This window comes from Coptis chinensis, chromosome 8 (assembly GCF_015680905.1).
Source record: "Coptis chinensis isolate HL-2020 chromosome 8, ASM1568090v1, whole genome shotgun sequence".
Lineage (NCBI taxonomy): Eukaryota > Viridiplantae > Streptophyta > Magnoliopsida > Ranunculales > Ranunculaceae > Coptis > Coptis chinensis.
The window spans coordinates 1060274-1082603 of record NC_141463.1 but is presented as its reverse complement, the minus strand read 5'-3'; the positions used below and the strand labels follow the sequence as shown (position 1 = coordinate 1082603).

Below are 22330 nucleotides of genomic sequence, written 5' to 3'. Positions count from 1 at the left end.
GTATTCCAATTGGAGAGCCTTCCATGTTCCATTGAGCTTTTGGCTCCACTCCATGTGTATTTCTCCTTCATTAATGCAAGATATCTAGCTTTGTGAATCCTAGTAGCAGATCAGCGGGCCTATTCTGCTACTCTTGCAATGGAGTTGCGATATTTATTTATTTTCAGTTGTGAATGCAGGCATATATGGTAATCCACCACCCAAAGAACTTAGGTGAGGCTGATTTAGCTCGCAAAAGGCTATTGTTTGATGAATTTTTCTACCTACAGGTATTACTAACTATGCAAGGCTAAATCTCCTTTTGAATTAGTTGGTGAGTTGCGACTGCCAAAACTGATATCTAATAACCAAAACTATATAACTATATGGGATGGTGTACTTTTACATAGATGCATGAATACTAATTAATTATTTGTCCACATATATGGGCTAAACTAAGTACCCCATTATCACTTGAAAGTAGATTGGTTAGCTGTATTTTGTCAGTTTTCTTGGGAACTTCTTAAATGATCTTTCTATGGCGTGGGAATGAAAGCTTGGTTTATATTTAAATGATCTTTGTCTTTTGTTGGATTTTTTTTTTGGGGAGACAAATCAAGTCCCGACATGTTTCAGAAACAGAAACAGACTCATACTCAATTCCCTTCCTTAAGACCTTATATCTGTTACAGTTTTAGGGTTATATCCGTCCAAACTGTCAATGGAGTTTGTTAAATTTTTTCTGTTGTTGATGAGCTTTGCACTTTTACATGACTTATCTAATTTACATTTGGTTTTAGTTGGGGAGATTGTTTCAAATGCTTGAATCTCTTGGTAACCGGGTAGAAAGAGAAGGCTTGTTGGACAGTTATAGAAATAGCAATCTAAATGGTGCTCTAATTGAGGATTGGTGCGCACTAACCCATAAATTGTTAAAAGTTCTTCCTTATTCCCTTACTTCAAGTCAGCTAAAAGCAGTTTCAGAAATTATTTGGGACCTAAAGCAGCCTGTGCCTATGTATCGACTTCTACAGGTACTTTATATTTTCTGCAACATGTTAACTACGTGGAAGTAAATGTTAATAATACATTTTTTGAAAAGTCCGATAATAAAGTTAAAAATGTTAATAAAATAAGAAATATATCGTGTACTTCCATGAGAGAACTTCTCATAATAATATAATAATCTTTTTCACAGGGAAACAGTACTAAAATTATTAGATCAATGGGATATTACCTTGAACTTTTTTGAATAATATTGAATATTTTCAGGGTGACGTTGGATGTGGAAAAACTGTTGTTGCTTTTTTGGCTTGTATGGAGGTTATTGGCTCAGGCTATCAGGTTGGCGACGTAGATGTTATTTTTGTCTTAGTTTCTTTACATGTCAATACCTGGTGAATCACTATTTTCTCGGATTGATCCTTAAGGTAGTAATTTGTGTTAATGAGTTTTGTTTGAATTTCATTCCTCAAATTGGTGATGCCACATTAAGATAATTTCTGTGATTCACACTTTTTTCATATTTTGGTGCTATTTCCTTCTAACCAATGAATTGATTAACATTGTATTTCTGTAGGCAGCTTTCATGGTTCCCACCGAACTACTTGCAGTCCAGCACTATAAACATTTGCTCAATTTGCTAAACAATATTGAGGACCCATGTAAACCTTCTATTGCTCTGTTAACAGGTTCAACCCCAGCAAAACAATCACGCATTGTTCGTAAGGTGTGCTATCACAGTTTTGGTCTTTGTCAATTGCGATTAAAAATTGATATTCTCAATCGGATGTTTGTTGACAGGGTCTTCAAGATGGAGATATTTCTCTTGTGATTGGAACACATAGCTTAATAGCAGAAAAAATAGAATTCTCAGCGTTACGGATTTCTGTAATAGATGAACAACATCGCTTTGGTGTAATCCAGAGAGGGAAGTTTAACAGTAAGGTAATACTTCCATTGGTTTAGTATATCATTGTCACAGTCACTGGATTACTCACCATGCTGCCTTATTCAACTCTATGTAAAGCCATGTCATTTGTTACTCCTTGTCTGCAAATTATGTAGCGTTTATATGAACTGCTATCTTTTCTGCATAAAAAAATATGTATACATGCCTTCTTTCTGTATTTTGTTGAACTCTAGGAATTATGTCTTTTACGGTGTTTTTGCTACTACAAGTATGTTGGTGGACTAAAGTAGTTTATAAATTATGTCATCTGACATACAACGGACTTGATGTTTAGTAGTTTATTCGTTCCCTTCATTACTGTTTTATTTGTAGGGTTTCAGTTTTACATATTTATTGGTTCTTATAATTGTCTTTCTATGACCATCATTGTTTTTTTTATCATTGTTCCTAATGTTATCTTGCTACTGCAGTTATATCTTCTATCACTAGCTTGAGGAAGAATCCTGAGGGCACAGAGGGATCCCTTAAAGATGACGTGTTTATGGCTCCTCATGTTCTTGCTATGTCGGCAACACCCATCCCAAGGACACTTGCTTTGGCTTTATATGGTGATATGTCTCTCACTCAAGTATGTCCCTTTCTCTCATATTTTTCAAATATTAAGACTTCATTCTTCTCAACTTTTGTGATCAATGTGCATATTTAGTTTATTGAGAATGAAACTTTTAGAACCTTTATAGCACATTGCTCATGTTTGCTTGTCCCACTTCTTTAGTTGTGTGAATACTATCTTGTAAACGTGAAGTGATAATCTCCTTCGGACTATGTCGATACTCATAAGCCGATTGTAGAACTTGAGGGAAGTATTTCCTTTGATCTTTGATTTGCATTTTAAGCTCTGCTGGACATGAATCAAACTGTTGCAGAGAAACTTCTTGATTAGCTACTTTTGAAGGTAACATTTTGGGGGAATCTGGTGTTGTTGTTGGTGGTTTGAAGAGTGCATAATCACACCAAATATTTTCCTTAGGTATTGGTTGCAAAGTTATGATTAACTTTGCGTCCATTAGTGAGCATTTAATTATTGGACCCAAGTACCTAACACATGTTTTAGTTTCTTAGTCCTCATTTAATAGCTCTTTATTAATAATGGTGTTATGAGTGATTCACACTGCTGTACTTAGGTTCATTTCACACTGCTGTGCTGCGCCCCTTGAGCTTATTGATCTCCCTAAGAATTGATTCTATAACAATGATGAAACATCTTATATTATTGATTTTACTCCTTTGAGTACTAGAATAAAAACGAGATCCATTTTATTCAAATAATGGTAATATTTCCTTGACTGTACATGTGGAGATATTTAAGTCAGAAATTTCAGTACTCCTTCTTGGATGAGGTTTTTAGCGAACTTCTGATGTAACATGCAAACTTTTTAAGTACAATGCTAAAAGGTTTGTTTCAGTTCATTTAAAACTTGCTTATATATATCATTAACATAACCCCTATATTCGGTTTATTTGTGACAGATAACTGATTTACCTCCCGGGAGAATACCAGTAGAGACATATATCTTTGAAGGAACCCATGCTGGTAATGAAAGTGTGTATCAGGTGACCTTCCATGTCCGCTCAAATTTACTAGATGTCGTATTACTGGGTTTTCTTTTGGTTGTAAAAGTGTTTCTTCGTGGTAGTTTTAGTTGCATACTTATATATGAATGGGGTTTGCCATATAGTTATTTTTCTCCCTCCAACTCTCTAAGTGCATAGCCAAATGTGATCAGGCACTCTTTTATGGGACTTCGAGAATGAGAATATACTAAAACAGGAAAGAGAACCATTCTACTGGGTGCTAATAATTAGAAGTAATAACTAAATGCATCTTAAAATTTTAAAAAAGTAAGAGACATAATTCATACCTCTCTACTTTCCAGAATCTGCTCTTATGTTTCTCCTCACAACCACCTTCAATCAATGGACAGAGTAACCTTATTTTTTATGAGAAATTGGTCAATTTTAAATAAAGAAATACAGTGAAATTAAGTTTTCCATGCTATTTAGGCTTAAGCTTCGAGTGCCTCTGAGGCTTGCCCCAAGCATCACAATGATGGAGCACCTTGAAGCTAAGATGTTTTTTTTTTACATTGCTTCAATCCCTTCACTTATGTGCTAGAACTCAGAGAGATTTGGTAGGGAATTGGAAGACACTTTGTATGTGGATGGATATATATCACCCTATTTGTTTATTTTGATCTTTTTGATCTATATGTTACCAGGCAAAAATGTTCTCCACAGGCTCGGTATACTTGTCACAAACATAAACAGCTTCTATTTTGTAAAACCTAACAAATGTTCTTTGCTCATTTCAATGTGCCAATTAATTCTGATTCAGCTACACTCTCAGAGCCAGTATGGAAAGAAACCGTCTTGGTTTTATTTGCTAGTGAATAGTTAGAACAGCATGCTAGTCTTTGTTTGTTTGCCAATGGAGGTCTTTTGCATTCGTACGAAAAAAAGGGCATTGTTTTCTTTGTATCTGATGCAATATTGCTACGGGTCTCCTGTGCGACAGATGATGCGGGAAGAATTAATATCCGGAGGAAAAGTTTATATTGTATATCCAATCATAGAAGCATCCGAGCAGCTACCTCAGCTTCGTGCTGCTTCTTCGGATCTAGAAACCATATCGGAAGTGTTTGACGGCTATCAGTGTGGGTTGTTACATGGAAGGATGAAAAGTGATGAGAAGGACGAGGCTTTGCGATGGTTTAGGTCGGGTGAAACAAATATTCTGCTCTCAACTCAAGTGGTTGAGATTGGTGTCGATATTCCTGATGCGTCAATGATGGTTGTTATGAATGCTGAGAGATTTGGAATCGCTCAACTACACCAACTGAGAGGACGAGTGGGACGTGGAGTTAAGAAGTCCAAATGTGTCTTTCTCGTATCTAGTGCCAGTGGTCTAAATCGATTGAAGGTGCTGGAGAAATCATCTGATGGTTTCTATCTTGCAAAGGTGGATCTTCTTCTTCGTGGACCTGGTGATTTGCTTGGTAAGAAACAATCTGGACATATTCCAGAGTTTCCTATAGCGAGATTGGAGATTGATGGCAGTATGCTAGAAGAAGCACATCGGGCTGCATTGGTACGTGTTATTCTTAACTGAACCTTATAATTTGAAATACATGCATCATGTTTTCGTATATATGCATGTCTATTACACGTCTGAGCTACGAATTTTGTTGTTTGGTTCTTCATATAATCATTTTACTTATAAAGCTGTTTTCTCCAATATGTAGAAAATTTTGGGCACTTCTCATGATCTTCAGCGCTTCCCAAAGCTCAAGGCTGAACTTAGCATGCGCCAGCCCCTTTGTCTTCTGGGTGACTGAGCTTGTGGAAAAGTTCAGAAGGCGTGATATGCATAAATATTAAGGTAAATGGAGTCTGACATGTATCCTACCTCCGTTGTAATTTTTTTTTTAGAGCTGTAATTTTGGAAATCAATATCCCTTTGGGAAATATTGGCTTTCATCCACTATTCCCCGCATGCTTTGTTTTGTTCCAAGGAGGTCTTGTTTAGGCTATAGTCGCCTTGGATCAGTTTCATTCAACTGAAGTTTCTTTCTGCAGGAACATGGGGAAAAAATCATTCAAAAGTACAATCACTTTCTAATCTCAACCAGTGATAATTAGGAACTATGGGACCTTTTAGCTTTATTTTGTCAACCTAAAAACATTATCGGAAATTCGGAATTCCACTTCTAAAAATAGGAAATTTGGGTGCTACATCGTTGCAGAATAAATCAATGTGTTTTGCAATGTTAATTAAAACTTTGTAGCAAATTCAACATCAACTTAGTAATTAGTCAGTTCACCCAGTTGTAAATGTTTGTAGTTTAATTTTTCTGATGAGATCAATTCAAATCAAATAGATGGGATCCCTTTTGCTACAAAACTTGGACTCAGTTTGCTGCTGTTTTACCCAATTTGGCCAATCGTGGCGAGGAGGCAAAGCCAAGCTAAACACTGAGCTATCACACCCAAGTTTGTTTTGGCCTTTTAGCATGCCAGTCATATTTGGCAGTCCAAAATCAAAAAACCATTCCAATCACACTTTTTAACAGCTATTAAGTTCGGGTAATGAATTCTGCCTTCTTTCTGTTAAATTAATTAAAACGGAAGACAGACGATATAGTTTCTACCGTCTGTACATAAATAACCAGGCAGAAACTATGCGGTCCGTCTCCTAAAACTTAAAACTTAACAGTTCCATTGGAATGACATTTTGGTGGTTAGGGTGATATATTACGTTTTAGCAGCCCATATACCACTCATTAGACTTGCTCTTAAAACAAAACCAAGCTAAACACTGAATAAAAGTTTAGATTGTTTTGTGCTACTCCTATCGGGGCGCGATTGGGCTGAGCGATCAACTTTTGTAGCAAAAAGCATACTCCAAAAATAACAGTCATCCAGCAGACACCATGAAAGTGAGAAGAAGACAGACAAAATATCTTGGAGAGGTCCCACAAGTCATGCATAGTACTTCGTCCTCAGTCCATCCTCACTTGATTACGAGGGTCTTACAGACTAGTCATGCATAGTATTTCGTCCTCAGTCCATCCTCACTTGATTCCGAGGGTCTTACAGACTACAGAGCACAGTTTTGCAAACAAACAAATGAACGAACCACCCACTTCAGTTTTTTCTAGAATTAAAATGATTTAAAACAAATAGGATCTTTTAGTTTTTGCTAAACACTTTAATCACATTTGTATTGCAAGATAAATAGTGTTAATTTCCAAAACTAACAAAGCTGGGCTAACACGTGTATGTACAATATAAGGAGGTAAGTAAGTTTTTGGGCATGCTTACAGGTGTTGAAAGCTGCCACCTCCTATAACTCTCATATATTTTCTCTTGTTTTTCACACATTTTTCATCACACCATCTCTTACTCATCATCATTATCACCATCAGTTTCTCTGTTGAGGTTAAGTGATCATGGCTTATTCAGTGGAACCAAGACAAGTTGATCCTCTTGTAGTTGGAAGAGTAATAGGTGATGTTGTGGACATGTTTGTGCCTGCTGTCAGCATGTCTGTTTATTATGGTCCTAAACATGTAACCAATGGCTGTGATATCAAACCTTCGATGACAACTGCACCACCAACTGTTCATATCTCTGGTTATGCTGATGATCTCAACTTTGGTATGTAACTTTATCCATATAACTTTCTTACTTAAAGAAACAATATGAGAAGCTTAAACCAAAAATGGCCGACGATGGTGTTTTTGGTGTACGTGTGGTGCAGGTAATGACTGATCCTGATGCACCTAGCCCAAGTGAACTAAGCATGAGAGAGTGGATCCACTGGTAATTATCACTTCATGCATGCATATTTGTTCTCAAGTCTCATATGCATGTATATTTTCTTTAAAAAAAAAAATTGTGCTCACTAGCATTTTTATGTGCTTTCAATTCTTATTTAATTTGTAGGTTGTGGTAGATATTCAGGTGGGACACACGCTGTTCGAGGTTAGTTCGCTTGCATTTTTTTTTTTAGTCAGGAACTCTGGAATGAGATTCAAATGGAATATCCTTGATCAGGCTTTCTCTTAAACTTACCGGACATGTTCGTCAAAAGCTTTTTTAATATATATATATATATATATATATATATATATATATATATATTTTTTTTTTTTTGTCTCAAAACCTTTTATTAACGGCTTATTAACTTGTTTAATGGCTGTGAACTTAAATTATATATAAGCAGGGGCCAGGATTGTAAATGAGGGTGAGCCACCTAGAAGCCAAGCATAAAAAAAAATACATTAATTTTTTTTTAACTAAAAATTCAAATCCGGTCCAAAATAAGTATATTTGAACATAAAAAATAATGTAAAATAATTACAATAAATCTAATATAAAAAAAATAAGAAAAGAAAAGAATAATTCAATCTAAACAAAACAAATGAACGAACCTTCTTTTTTGTCATCCATCTTCAGTTTTTTTGGAAGCATTGCAAAATCAATTTCAAAATCAAAACTTATTTTTCAATATAAATCTAAACACTTTTCATATCACATTTTTTTTGTCATCCATATTCATCTTTTGAAAGTTGCAAGATCAATTTCTCAAAACTATCAAAAGCTTTTTCAATATATGTTATTAAATAATCATTCAACTATTTAAGCCATCCGATAAGTAAGACGGTTTTTATGATATTCATAACAAAAAATGTCCTCTCCACGGTAGTAGTAGCAACAGGTAAAATCAACGTCAACTTAATCAACAAACACACAAGTGGGTACACAATGTCTTTCTTCGTCTCAACTATTTTTTTGGCTAGGCCGTTAATTCAATTTATTTTACCAAACTTAGTATCGGAACGCACATCAATAATATAATTCTCAAGCTGATCCGCTAATTCCATATAATCTATCTCTGAAAAATCATCGGGATAAAGTCGAGCTAAATGGATCAACTTTTGCTTATCGAAAGCAGCAAACGACTCACAAGGATTAAGACATGCCATGCAAAGAAGTAATTATGTGTTTCAGTTTAACTCATAAAGTTGAAAATCAAGACAAGTGATAGAATAATCCAACACGATAGTAATGTAAATTCAAATTTAAGATAAAGTTCTTCCACGATTTTCATGTTGAAAGCTTTGAATAGGTTGTTGTTACCATCATGTTTTGTGACTTCACTTTGAAGAGGATCCTATTTCAACACTGTTTAACAATGGTTCCTAAGTACAATAACCAGTTTTTATTTATTTATTATTATTTTGATAGATACTAAAGGATTTTTTTGGATTTATATATAGGTGAATAAATACGAGATAAACAGGAGCACCAATACGGTTGGGTTTTCTATTTTATTTTATTTTATTGCCTTTTTGGAACTGTTGCCTTTTTGGTATACGAGATATTAGTCTATACATTCACACATTAGCACATTAGCTTTTGTTTCATTTATTACAATATATTCACACATTAGCACATCAGTACATGGGCTTTTGTTTAGGCTCTGTTTGGCTGCAAGAGATATTGGATTACTTAATTATGATTAGGTGATACAAGTCATGAGATGGAGTACTTGTGTGGTGCTTAGGTCACATGTTTGACTTGATCCTGTTTGTTGACATTCATACCCCATTTTTATATCATACAAAAGAAAAGCTTTAAAAATATATATATATATATATATATATATATATATATATATATATATATATATATATATCATGCAAAAAAAAAAAAAAAAAAAAAAAAAAAAAAAAAAAAAATCATATACAAAAATTTGCAAATAAAAACTTAAAACAAATAAAACTCATAATAATAATAATAATGTTAATAATAATAATAATAACTCTAATTAAACATTGAATACATAAGCACCTAATTGATTTATACAAAACATATCCCAAAAAAAAATAAAAAATCCCAATTTGATTAATAATGTGAAGATTTAAACACTATTTTTTGGAGGAGGAAAAAAAAAAGGTTTTAATGGAGAAAATTGGTAAGGTTTATGATTCCATTACTAGGATTCTGGGAGAGAAACAGAGAGCTGGTCGAGGAGAACATTCTTTTGTTTTTATTATTATTTTTTTTTTCTCTCATGGATAGAAAACACGTTTTGAGATTCGGGCTTTTCCTTTGGATTTGTTTATCCACACTTTTGTGCGCAATTTTCTTATTAAATCCACGCGTTTTAACGGACATGTTCTATACAAGGTAAACATGACTATATATCCCGAATATGGACTCTCTATTCACACTGCCAAACAGAGCCTTAGTTTATTACAATTCACATAATTCACACATCAATCCTTTTTTTTGTTTGCTTCTTAGCACTTGCGCTTTTGTTATAAATGATACCTACTTTTTTTTTTTTGGTTTGGTCAAACTGAGGGTATGTCAGGGTGTACGCCCCCCCTAGCTCCGCCACTGTGTATAAACTTATAAAGACACTATATAAGCTAAGTTTCCGACGAACATGTCTGTTTAAGAGAGTTTGTAGACTTGAGTATGTAAATGAGACCTGGGTAGTGCTTAAGTTATACTTGGACATACCATTTCTTAATTTCTCCAAATAGGAAGGGGACAAATAAGAAAAAAAAAAATCTTTACCAAAGGTACCAGAATTGCTAGGGAGCTATCCTATAAAAAGGCAAGCTATTTGTGGATATTCGGAAAACTTAAGTGAAATTTTTGTGGTTGAACACAAACTATGTATTTTGGGGCCCCTTGTATTTTAGAGGACAATATCGCTTTGTGGGCCTATGTGCTTCTTCTAAATTCACAAGAGCATTTACAAGAGGTCTCGAGTTCGACACTCTTGGAGGACGCATCAGTTACTGAATTGACATAGCCCAGGGTCTATGGGCGCGCGACCAATCACCCTAGAATTAATCCCCCACATGGTATATTGTGAGCTAAGGAATCTCATTGCCTACAAATATTTTTATAAAAAAGCTATCTAACATACAGATCAGTTCGTCTAGAACTCTACATGCGTCTCCAATTTTAGGTAGACAGCTTTTTTGAAACACACCCCCATCGGTTAATAAGCTCAAATGTTCATTTACTTTTGTAGGCAGAGAGTCAATTTTTTGAGAAAAATAAACTCAAATCTTGCGTTGCTCCCCTTTACTTTTAGGTTGCTATTCAAAAAAAAAACACGCGCACACACACACATCATAGCAATAATATTGCGGCCTACACAAACCATGATGAACTATGGGGATTTGCTACACATCCAAAGGATATAGAATTATGAATGACTAACTATAGAACTTAGAAGTAAACATAGACGGAACACACTTAGAACTTAGAAATGGGGTGGAATAATCTCAAAATGTACGAACATGTCTTCAGCAGTTCAATGTGATCGATTTGGTTATTGTGGCGCAGGGAAGGAGATTCTTACCTATATGGGTCCAAGCCCACCAGTGGGCATACACAGGTATGTACTTGTGCTATTTCGACAAAAGAACTCACTAAACATTGACGAGCCGCCAGAAATACGTGCCAACTTCAGCACCCGCAATTTCGCCAATCAACTTGACCTTGGTCTCCCAGCGGCCACTGTTTACTTCAACGCTCAGAAGAAGCCTATGACTAAGAGGCGCTAAAGGAACATTTAGGGACCGTTTTCTCAAGTTTAGTACTTAAATGTTGTACTTGTGCGTTTCATTGCTTATGCCTGTGTTTTTGTTTAATTGTTTGTCAAGTTTGTTGTGTTCTAAGTTTTAAAACTGTTGTACTTGTGGTGCAAGTCTCTATTCTGACAGACGTTGTTGTTTCTACTTTCTGATTTCATAAATGCTTGCTATCTATTTTGATTCCATAAATTCTCTATGGCATGTAGTGTAATCACAACTGTCCCTGATTATACATTTATACCTAACAAAGGGCCCAGGCTATATAGGATGGAAATATAGTGTTTTCTGTGTAGTAGATAAATGCCATAGAATTCTCAGAGGTGAAATCGTAACTGCTATGGCGTTGAAAAGCTTCGTGAGCGTACCCTGCAGGATGCAATGGCTAAAAGTTGGATTCGATTACATGAGTTCTCATACGTCTAGGCAACACTAGTGACTTTCGAACCACCCAGCTCTAATGTTGGGGATCACAACTATTGAGCCAAGGGCTCTCTGCATTTCAATCAACATGCATGCACAGTTTTGCACTATCGATCCTCTTCAAATCATGCATTTAAACTTTTGTTAAGTTAATTATCTGATTAAACAACCCATGGTCCACCCTTTTCTAGATTGCACACAGTCACACATATTCTGGACGATAGATAGCAATTGTAGGCCATTAAACCAACCACTTTAGCTGTTCAATTTCTAGCTGCTCTTTCTTTTGTACTCCCGGAGAGCTAAGCATACTCATAGTTAGCCAATTATTTTGTTGAATATTGGATAGTACCCTTCAACCATTTATTTTCTTGGGGTATTCATAGTACCATTAATAGTGACATTGTCTGTCCAACAGTGACAATTATTTCTCCGTGACAATACAAATGGCCCCAACAGCACATGTCAGTAGAATAACAACAGCACATTCCACAACAATTGTATAAATTTTGTTTCTAGTTTCCGATTTCTACTACCAAAAGCAAAGGATTATCGCAAAAAAAAAAAAAAAAAATCCTACCAAAATTAAAGCACAGTATTGCAACGCCATGGAACCATATTACATGAGCAAAGAACCTGAATAATAGTACAAAGAGAGTTATGTGTTATCAAACCTAAATGAGAGGACAAATATGATGATGGCACATACATGGACTAAAGCACCGGATGTAGTCAACAGACGCTTGTTGGACGATGATTTGTCGTCCAGTTCAGCGGAATCAACTGCCAATGGCAATCCATCGCTAGCTAGACTGCATGATTGAGGATGGGAACCATCAGGACTCAGCATTAAAGCTCTGAGAACTGCTGTAACTGTATGAATATAAGCAGTCCGGTTCTTCGAAAGGAGCCATGTTAGACCCATTAGCTCGCAATCTCTGCTGTGCATTTTGCTCTTCCTATCAGATTTTCTTGTCGTATCCATACTATTTTCCTCTTTGAGCTGCAAATATCGCACAATGTAAAATAAGAACTTTGTCTTTAGGCATTGATAGGAGCTTCTTGTCATCCAATGAAATAAGGAACATTGCCAATGGGAATATGGTCGCAACTCCAATGCATTAGGGAGGAGGGCTGCGACATTATTTTTACCATACAACTAATATAAGTGCCTAGGCATAGGCACAATACTTAACACTTTGAGCCTTTGTGTTGTGTCCGAGGAAAGCCTAAAGAGACTTCAGGTTCAACAAACGTCTAAGATGTCGACCAGACTAGGTTTTACAGTACCGTTTGGACCAAATTGCTCCAAGAAAAGGGGCATATGATTAACTGAAGTTATGACCACCCCTACCATTTGTGTCATGGTCTTATACTCTTGAACATATTTTAACAGCTAGAAATCAGTTCAAAAACAGAGTAGCACGTAGGCATGTGTGATGTGATCATGTATCATGTAGGTATGTAATAGAGTTTTGGTTCATATGCAGCGCACTTAGTAAGTGCACTGTAGTGGGATGCACTGCCTTACACAAAAGTAAACTGTTCAAAAAGAATGAGAAAAGATAAAGTGAAAGACCTCAGACTTTATCTATCACTTTACCAATTACCAACAATGGGAAAAGAACTTCATAAAAACCAATTACCACCAATTACATAAAAAACCAACTCTACCAACAATGCAAAAACTTTAGGACCACACATAAACTCATCTAAGGTTTTGCTTGCATTAATTGTCCATATACTGTTTTGATGTTCACATGATAAAAACTCTAATTGCTCACAAATAAAATTAGCATTCTTAAACCATAAAAAAACAGTTGATCATATTAAACACTGTAGTTACCTGATAGAGTCTGTTCAAGCACTTAGAACACCTAGCAAGACTTAGATGACTTTTGTTGTTGTTCAGGCAATCATTTTCAAGCATTCTAACACTCTTATCTCCAACCAATTTCCCTTCTTTCGACACCGTAAACGCCTCTGGACAGCTCAATGGGTGCAGTCTAATATTACAATAACAATAGACCACATCACATGTTTCATTTGGTTGCCTCAACTCAATTCCTCTACCTTTCAATGCCTTACCCAAATTATCCACACAAGACTCGGAGTCTTCGGGCAGAATGGGAAGGTTATAAGGCGTCACTGCCATCTTGCCCGCTCTGCCCAATGCTGTACCGGCATAAGCCGAGTACAGCCATGCCGCTAATACTGGGCAGCATTTGCTCCTGCTTAACTGTCCTGCCCGATTTTTTCCACTGCAAGCATGGCCTATGCCGTGGAAAAGCTCGTCGGGCAGGTCTAGTGGGCAGGTTGCAAGGTTGGACTGTTCGGGGAATGCCGAGATCGTGTCGGGCGGGCTTGGGGTAGGGAGAAAAGGTTGTATTGAAGCTGGGTCTGGTTCAGGCAAGGTTGGCAGTGCAAAGAGATAGTAAGGAATGTGGAGAAACAGAAGAAAGAAAAGTGGACAGGTGGTGATTTGGAACATGGTTGAAGGTTTGTTATGTGTGGTTGGAGAGGGGAGAAAGAAGGAATGATGGGTCTGGGGATGGCTGTTTAAGTGTGCATTCCAAGTTGGGAAAGTGTAGTGTTGGGAGAAATGAAAGTGGGGATGGTGGGGTGGGGTTGGAGGTTGGATGAATTTGTTGGTTTGTGTTGGTTTATATAGCTAGAAAACATAGAATACTGTTCAGTGGGCTTAGTGGCTGTATTATGATGAAGATATCATTGTCAGGACAGTTTTGTTTAGAGGAGAGGAGGTATATAATTTTGAGATATGATCAACAACATCACCCTCCAGTCTCAGCTCAGAATTTAATTGTATCAGAATAATAGCAGGATAGCTGATAGCAGAGTAGCAGATGCTTATCTCAACAGTTATGTGTAGAATTTAATTGTGGCGTAACTGATGCCACTAGTATATTTGTAAATGGCACGAGATGTTTGCATATTGTTTAACTGCATAACTTTCATTAGTTTGCATGTCAAATGCAAGAGCCGATCATGAACCAATTCACTTCGGGACGGCTTCTAAAGGTTAACAAAGTGTGACTCCTGATGAGTACTTAGCATAAACTCACCATCATCATTCTTAAGTGATGAAAAATTTGTCCTAGTCATTTTTCTAAAATGCTGTGGAAAAAGAAATGACTCCACTTGACCAAATATTGTATTTGGGGGTAATAGATTGGCATCATTTTTTTTTTATTTGATACCATATTTAAATGAATAACTTCACGACCAACTAAATTGTCAATATCAGGACATGTATTTATGTGGCACTCATGAGGAACGTGCAAGGATAGAGGATTCAGAATCATAACTGCACAATATGAAACAAGTTAATGTGTTAATAATTTAATATTGGCATATGAAATACATGACCAAGGTCTGAACTCTGAACTCTGAACTCTAAAGGACCTATATATATTTCTTTCATGTTAATTCCCACACAGTTGGTTACATAGAGTCATATAGTACTCGAGGTGAGATTTTAAGTTTGTAGAGATTTTCATTCAAGACATGAAACTTTCTTCTGAATAAGAGTGTCACGAGATCTCTGGGTGCCATTTGATTTTGGTTTGGTATGTCGAACAAGTGATAAGTGATAACTAATTAACTACAGCTAATATTGTGATCGACTTCTAAATAGGGGCCCTGATACTGTGACCTACACATCTAATATTGTGCCCTTGATGACTCTAATCAAAGCTGGACGTTTAAAGTTAATGTGAAACATGGATACAGTTAAGTACATTACTCAGATTTCTAATAAAAGAAATTAGAACACTTGCTAGTTAGTGTAGAGTACAGAGTAGTACAAGTGTGTAACTATAGCAATTTATAATTTAGCAAATCCGGCTAAAGGATTAAACTCCACACTACCTTAAGTTAGGTTTATACAACCCCTAAAGTGTACGAAAAATTTATTGCACCACGAGGACAGTATCAAATCGGGTTGATCAAGAAGGCATTAGCGCATTACCATGTGGCAACTTCTTTCTTTAGTTATCAAATTTGCATATGCAAAGATGCAGGCATGCAGCGGAAATTCTGCATTAAAAAAAAAAGGATAATAATAAAATTGTTGTGAATAAATAACTGCGGAAACAACGTTACCCACACCAAACAGATCAATCCTACACAAAGATTGATCTTTCTCAATAGACAAGACTTCAACACCCTCCAAGCAATATCCCAACACTACCGATAATAATATGGCGTATGAAATAAAACAATCAATGTAAAGAAGAACAAACCACAAGGCGAGATATATGGTGGTTCGGCAATTTGCCTACATCCACCTTTGCGAGTTCCAAGCTTTAATAGATGTCCGGAGTATGATTACAAGTCTCTCTCAATTCACTCACAAAGAATGAACACTCAACTCACAAAGAATTGTTCTCTTGTAATCGCTCTCTTTCTTGGTTTTGGAAAAGTTAGGTTTTCCAAAAAAGCGATTTTGTTTTTTATACCAAAACCAAAAATCGCGGTTCTTGTAGCGAGGCAAAAGAACTTGGCGCTGGGCGCCTCTACTCTGGCAGGATACTGGCGTATTAAAGCCATGGCTGGTGGCGCCGCTTTGGCCGAGGGCGCTTAAAACGGAGTAGTAGTGGCGAAGTCGCTTTACTATGAGCTTGGTGGCGCTCGGCCGTGAAAGTGAGAAATGAATTTTCTCTACATTCTCCTCCCTCGGTGAGGTTTTAACACATAAAACCAAGCCGAACACATCCAAACAAGATCACATCCGGTAGGAACACCTCCGGCCAAGGAAGACTTCGCGAAACCGCCCGAAGCGGCTATGCCCACACGGGGCTCTTTCAAACATGTAGGATTTGGAGCAAGTCCAAACGGTGTTGGAACTTAACTCCGGTGACAACTTTTCGTCGACATATCGGCGGGGGTTGTCATGGGTGTCTACTTTCTCAGTGCTACATCACCATCCTCAGCGACATCCCCGGTATAAAGTGATATCGGACATCAATATGCTTGGTCCGACCATGATGAACTTGGTTCTTCGCCAAATGAATAGCACTTCGACTATCACAATACCGCAGCAACAACATTCGCTTTCAATACCCAAATCATCTAGAAGACCTCGAAGCCATAGTGCCTCTTTCCTTCGCCTCTGCCGACGCCATATATCGCTTTCGGTAGTAGATAGAGCAAGCGTAACTGTAGCATAGACCTCCAACTAACCGGTGCACCATGCATCATAAACACATAACCGGTGGTCGATCGTCGTCTATCTAGATCACTGCATAATCGGAATCCACAAACCCACCGACATAACAAGTGCCTCCACCATAAGCTAATCCCACATCCAAAGTACCCTTCAAGTACCTTAGTACCCATTTCATCGCCTCCCAAATCTTTGCTTCCAGGATTTGCCATATACCGCTCACAACACTAGCGCACTCGCGTGAAATGTGCGGGCGTGCACACCATAGCATACATCAAACTACCCACGGCACTTGCATAAGGAACATTAGCCATATGCTTTTGTTCCTCCACCGAACTAGGAGAGAACTTGAAAAGCCTAAAATGCCAAACTAAAGGAGTAGAAACCGACTTTGCATTCTCCATACCAAATCGAGAAATTACTTTCGGATGTATTTCTTCGAGATACAACTATCCGCCGCTTCTTCCTATCTCTGTCAATCTCCATGCCCGATCTTCTTGGCTCCACCTAAGTCTTTCATCTCAAACTTCGAGCTAAGTTGAGATTTCAACTTGTCTATCTCCACCATGCTTTTGGAAGCAATAAGCATGTCATCCACATAAAGCGGGGAGATAGATGAAGTCATTACCACGAAGCGCTTCTAAAGTAGACACAGCCAGGTCATACCGCCGGGTGTACTCATGTTGCATCATGAATGTGTCAAAGCGCTTGTACCATTGCACGGGCGATTGCTTTTAACCGCATGATGACCGATTCAATTTGCATACATAATCTTCTTTTCAAAGAACGACAAACCCTTCGGGTTGTCTCATATAGATCTCTTCTTCCAAGTCCCCATGCAAGAAAGCGGTTTTCACATCAAGTTGCTCTAACTCCCGGTTGAAGTGAGCAACTAAACTTAATAACACCGAATGGGCGTATGTTTGACCACGGGGAAAATACCTCATTGTAGTCAACTCCTTCCTTCGTGAAAAACCCTTTGCTACCACTCTTGCCTTGTACCCGATCTTTGTCGGACTCGGGAAGGACCTCTTTCTTTTCGAACACCCATTTACCGCCGATAGTCCTTTTGCCCTTTGGTGATAAAACTAGGTCCCATGTGTGATTTTTATCAAGAGATTCCATCTCTCGCTTGCATATAGCTACCAACCAATCTACGTAATGAGCATCTCTAACGGCTTCCTTGAAGCTATCGGCTCATCATCTTCGATATTCGGTGCATATGCCACTAAATCCACCGACCATAGTGTTTCACCGGCTTCGCCGTGCCCATACTTGTGCACTTCTTTAACTTGTCTCGTGGGCCTAGGGTCGGCCACTACAAGTTCGCGGATGCTCTTGCTCTTCTTCTGTTCTTTGTGTGGTTCCATGATTTGGTACCTCATCATGATCTAACCGGTCATCTGCTGCGATCGAACAACTCAAGCTCAAGATTTGAACTTCTATAGACTTCACCATTATGCGCCCTACTACTTCCGGAACTGCTTGAAGATAACACGGAAGTCTCATCAAAAGTAACATCTCTCACGACCGGGGAACTTGTGGGCTTCTAGACACCACAATCTGTATCCCTTTACCCCATTTGCGAAGCCTAAGAATATGGCCTTCTTAGCTCACAGGATCTAGCTTGCTGTCCCTCACATGGTAGTAAGTCTGTCGATCCAAACACTTCATAAAGATACTATAATCGTCGGTGGGTTGGGTTACGACCACACCTCATAAGGTGTCCCGCAATCTATAAATTTGTAATCGGTGACCTATTATGCGGGTAACATGCCATGGGACGCATCGCCCAATACTCTTTGCCTAGACGGCATTAGACAATAAACATCTTGCTCTTTCAAGCAAAGTTCTATTCATCCTCTCGCCATTCCATTCTGGCGTGGCGTGCTTTTGGTATCGATTGTCCGGCAATTCCATTCGCGCCGCGAACTCTTGGAAAGGTCCATAGGTATACTCGCACTACCATTGTCGGACCGTAATGTCTTTACCTTCCTATCATGCGATTTCTCAACCCTTGCCTTCCACTTCTTAAATGTCTCAAACACTTCATCTTTCGATTTCATCATATACACCCACACATAGCGAGTATGATCATCAATGAATGAGACATAATAGCGGTTACCTCCCTTGGAAGCCACCCTGGAGGGTCCCCAAACATCTGTATGCACATAATCAAGGATGCCTGTTGTCGTGTGCTTGCTTGACTTGAACTTGACTCTGCACTGCTTCCCATAGACGCAATGCTCACAGAACCCCATACTTGGCTTCTTCAAGTTCTTCAAGAACCCTCGCTTGCATAACTTCGGACAAACCCTTTTCACTCATATGCCCTAAACGATATGCCACATCTTAGTGCACTCGGAATCATTACTACATGCACCCATCGCTACATCGCCTATCACCGCATTACTACCAATCGAGTATACAAGGTTCCATATTTTTGACCCTTCATAACAGCCCGAAGAGCCATGAACAATATTTAGGACTCCACCTTAGCCCCACAAACTTGTGGCCTTTGGAATCCAAGGTACCAAGAGAAATAAGACTTTTCTTTAGCTCGGGGAACATGTCTCACATCGGTTAGAGTCCTCACTACACCATCATACATCTTGACCGTATAGTTCCAATTCCTACCGTCTTACAAGCAGCGTCATTACCCATTAAAGCGAGAACCGCCATCAATGCTCTCATAAAAGTAAACCACTTTCTATTAGGGCACATATGATAGGAACATCCGAATCAAGAATCCACCTCTCGGTCATATAGTCTTGTGTGGACACACAGAGTGAACTAAATCCTCTTGAGCTGGAAGCATAATTTGCCTCAAATTTTGCCTTACCTTTCTTCGACCATCTCTCTTGTTCTCTTTCTTGGTGAGGACAATTACTTGCGTAATGTCCTTTTTCATTGCAATTGTAGCAGCGTACATGTTTTAAAGGCTTCTTTGACTTGGACCTAGAATTATCATTACTTGAATAATTCGCATCCAATTTCCTCTTGCCACTAGCCCCGACTTGCATCAATGCTATTCTCTACACGTGTCTTCTTCATCAACTCATAAGAAAGAAGTGCACTCGAACTTCATCAAGATCGGCGACTTCTCTCGTTCATGAATGTAGTCATTAGATGCTCATAACTTTCGGCAAGGAGAATATCAAACATGCCGCTTGATCCTCATCATCCATCTTCATACCAACATTCAAATAATCCGCTAGGCGTCGACGGAACTCACTAACGTGCTCTTGCATCGTTGAACCATCGACCATCATGTACCGATAAAGACGCTTCTTAAGGTACATCTTGTTCAAATCATGCTCTTTGTCATATACATAGACTCTAGTTTGAGCCAAATACCGGCGGCGGTATTTTCTCCCATCACACTATACATGACCTCATTAGCAAGACATAACCGGATTGATGAACAAGCCGAAGATCGAACTCTTCCCAATCATCATTGCTCATACTTCGCCGCCTTTAGATTTAATCCCTTCAAGGCCTTGTGCAAACCTTGTTGGATAAGGATGTCCTTTACTTGGACTTGCCAAATCCCAAGTTATTCTTCCCATTAAACTTCTACTTCAAACCTTGCGTTTGACATCTTGGGAGCCATCTTTCAAGTTACACACAATAACCCAAAAGAAACAATTTCACCTCGAATTTAATCGAACACCTTGTCTACACAATTTTTAGTACTAAACTCAAAATCCTGGGTGGTATACCTACGCCTCGATACCAATTGTTGTGAATAAATAAGCTGCGGAAACAACGTTACCCACCAAAAGATCAATCCTACACAAAGATTGATCTTTCTCAATAGACAAGACTTCAACACCCTCCAAGCAATATCCCAACACTTCTCAATATCAAATAACAAGCATATGAAATAAAACAATCAATGTAAAGAAGAACAAACCACAAGGCGAGATATATCGTGGTTTCGCAATTTGCCTACATCCACATCTGCGAGTTCAAGCTTTAATAGATGTCCGAGTAACAGATTACAAGTCTCTCTCAATTCACTCACAAAGAATGAACACTCAACTCACAAAAGAATTGTTCTCTTGTAATCACTCTCTTTCTTGGTTTTGGAAAAGTTAGGTTTTCCAAAAAACTGATTTTGTTTTTATACCAAAAAACCAAAAATCGCGGTTACTGTAGCGAGGCCCGCAAAAAAGACTGGCTGTATACTTACTCTGAAAAAGTATTAAAGCCATGAGCTGGCGCTTTTTTGGAGATGGGCGCTAAAAACATCGGAGTAGTGAGCGAAGTCGCGCTTCACTATAGCGTAGCTCGACCCGTGAGAAACAGAATTTTCTCTACAAAAATAAATAGAGGGGATGTGAGGAATTGAACTTCGTGAAGCTCGACTGCGAGTTTTGCCAGTATTTGAGCTACATCCCCATTATAAATTGTAAAATTAAATAACATAAACAGAGGGATTAACATCAGTCATATTTGTAATTAAGCCTGGAAAATTCCCAATGCAGACCGCGCAGCATTAAAACATAACAACTTTTATCATGTAGGGTAACATCCCAATGTGAGGGGTCATTTGTTTTTGCGTCTTATAATACCTCAATGTATTATCAACCTCTGATAATATGTGATAGTGATTTAGGATAATTTTTGGCATTCTACTATAAATGTTTTAAAAGATTCTAATTCTATAAGTATCAAAATTGGATTTATTTCAATTCTATAAGTTTTATAATTTTAAAAATGACTCAAACACTCTCGTCTATATACCCCTAGCCCCATTTTTCTATTATTTTATTTTCACTATCTTATTTTCTAAATAACTCCATTGCCCTAACTACCATCACCACCACCACCAAACTATTGAGACTACCACCGTACTATTAAGATTTAAGACCGCCATCACCACCATGTTATTAAAGAGTAGTGCTATACGGACCTATTTTTAGACCTACTATTGCGACTCACTATTTGGATAATATTGGTTTGCATTGCAATACACACGGATACGTATCTCTATGTAAATCAATGATTATGACTTTTGACACATTAGTAGGTACAAATAATAGGTCAAATAAGTGGGTCGGTATAGTATTACTGGTTATTAAAACCAATACCATCACCTCCACCACCACCACCACCATTGTAATATTAAGACCACTATCACCACCACCACCACTTTGTTATTAAGGTAGCTTTTTAAAATCGATATTTTAATTATCAAAATTGATTTGAAAACGAAAATCAAATTATATGTTTGTTTTAAATTAATATATTCAAGTTAAATGTAATGTAAAACAAAGTTATATTTGTCAAATAACCGTCTATAATAATATGAGTGTGCATGGGTACCCAATTACCCGACTGGAACCGGAATCGGAACCATTTATAGTGGTTTTGGGTCCTAAAATGTTAGACCCATTTAAAGTGGGTCTTCAAGAACCGACCCGATAAAGAATTAGAACCGTTAATTATAACCATAGTTCGTGATTTCGAATGAAACTCCGAAATTCCGCCCGGAATTTCGGTTTTTCAAAAAAACGGAATTCCGAATATAGAGTCGAAATATCCGAAATTCTGAAATCATCCGAAATTCCGAATACAACAAGGGTCGAAATTTAGTGAATTTCGGTTTTTGAATTTGTCGGAATTTCGAAAATTCCAAAATTC

The 22330-nt window shown here is 37.7% G+C and overlaps 2 protein-coding genes and 1 pseudogene across 2 annotated transcripts; 2 read left to right on the top strand and 1 right to left on the bottom strand.

Moving 5' to 3' along the window:
• The first annotated feature begins 128 nt into the window (after positions 1–128).
• On the top strand, positions 129–5576 carry LOC147479192 (ATP-dependent DNA helicase homolog RECG1, chloroplastic/mitochondrial-like). The gene is made up of 10 exons (XM_086577013.1): positions 129–269; positions 780–1013; positions 1252–1323; positions 1559–1708; positions 1783–1926; position 2047; positions 2362–2519; positions 3422–3505; positions 4467–5039; positions 5194–5576. Exons 1-10 carry the CDS (start codon positions 174–176, stop codon positions 5284–5286), a joined length of 1605 nt encoding a protein of 534 aa, XP_086433139.1. The 5' UTR covers positions 129–173; the 3' UTR covers positions 5287–5576.
• Positions 5577–6843: 1267 nt separating this feature from the next.
• LOC147479191 (protein MOTHER of FT and TFL1-like) lies at positions 6844–11235 on the top strand (annotated as a pseudogene).
• Positions 11236–11983: 748 nt separating this feature from the next.
• On the bottom strand, positions 11984–14300 carry LOC147479190 (putative GPI-anchored protein At4g28100). The gene is made up of 2 exons (XM_086577012.1): positions 13343–14300; positions 11984–12499 (listed from the first exon to the last, which is right to left on the bottom strand). Exons 1-2 carry the CDS (start codon positions 13985–13987, stop codon positions 12155–12157), a joined length of 990 nt encoding a protein of 329 aa, XP_086433138.1. The 5' UTR covers positions 13988–14300; the 3' UTR covers positions 11984–12154.
• Positions 14301–22330: the final 8030 nt, after the last annotated feature.

Excerpts from the sequence above, each read along its gene's own strand:
- LOC147479192 (XM_086577013.1), top strand. The coding sequence starts at position 174 with ATGCAGGCATATATGGTAATCCACCACCCAAAGAACTTAGGTGAGGCT. Across the intron at positions 1,324-1,558 it reads TTATTGGCTCAGGCTATCAG|GCAGCTTTCATGGTTCCCAC; the intron begins GTTGGCGACGTA and ends GTATTTCTGTAG. Across the intron at positions 1,709-1,782 it reads AATCACGCATTGTTCGTAAG|GGTCTTCAAGATGGAGATAT; the intron begins GTGTGCTATCAC and ends GTTTGTTGACAG.
- LOC147479190 (XM_086577012.1), bottom strand. The coding sequence starts at position 13,987 with ATGTTCCAAATCACCACCTGTCCACTTTTCTTTCTTCTGTTTCTCCAC. Across the intron at positions 12,500-13,342 it reads GCTTGAACAGACTCTATCAG|CTCAAAGAGGAAAATAGTAT; the intron begins GTAACTACAGTG and ends CGATATTTGCAG.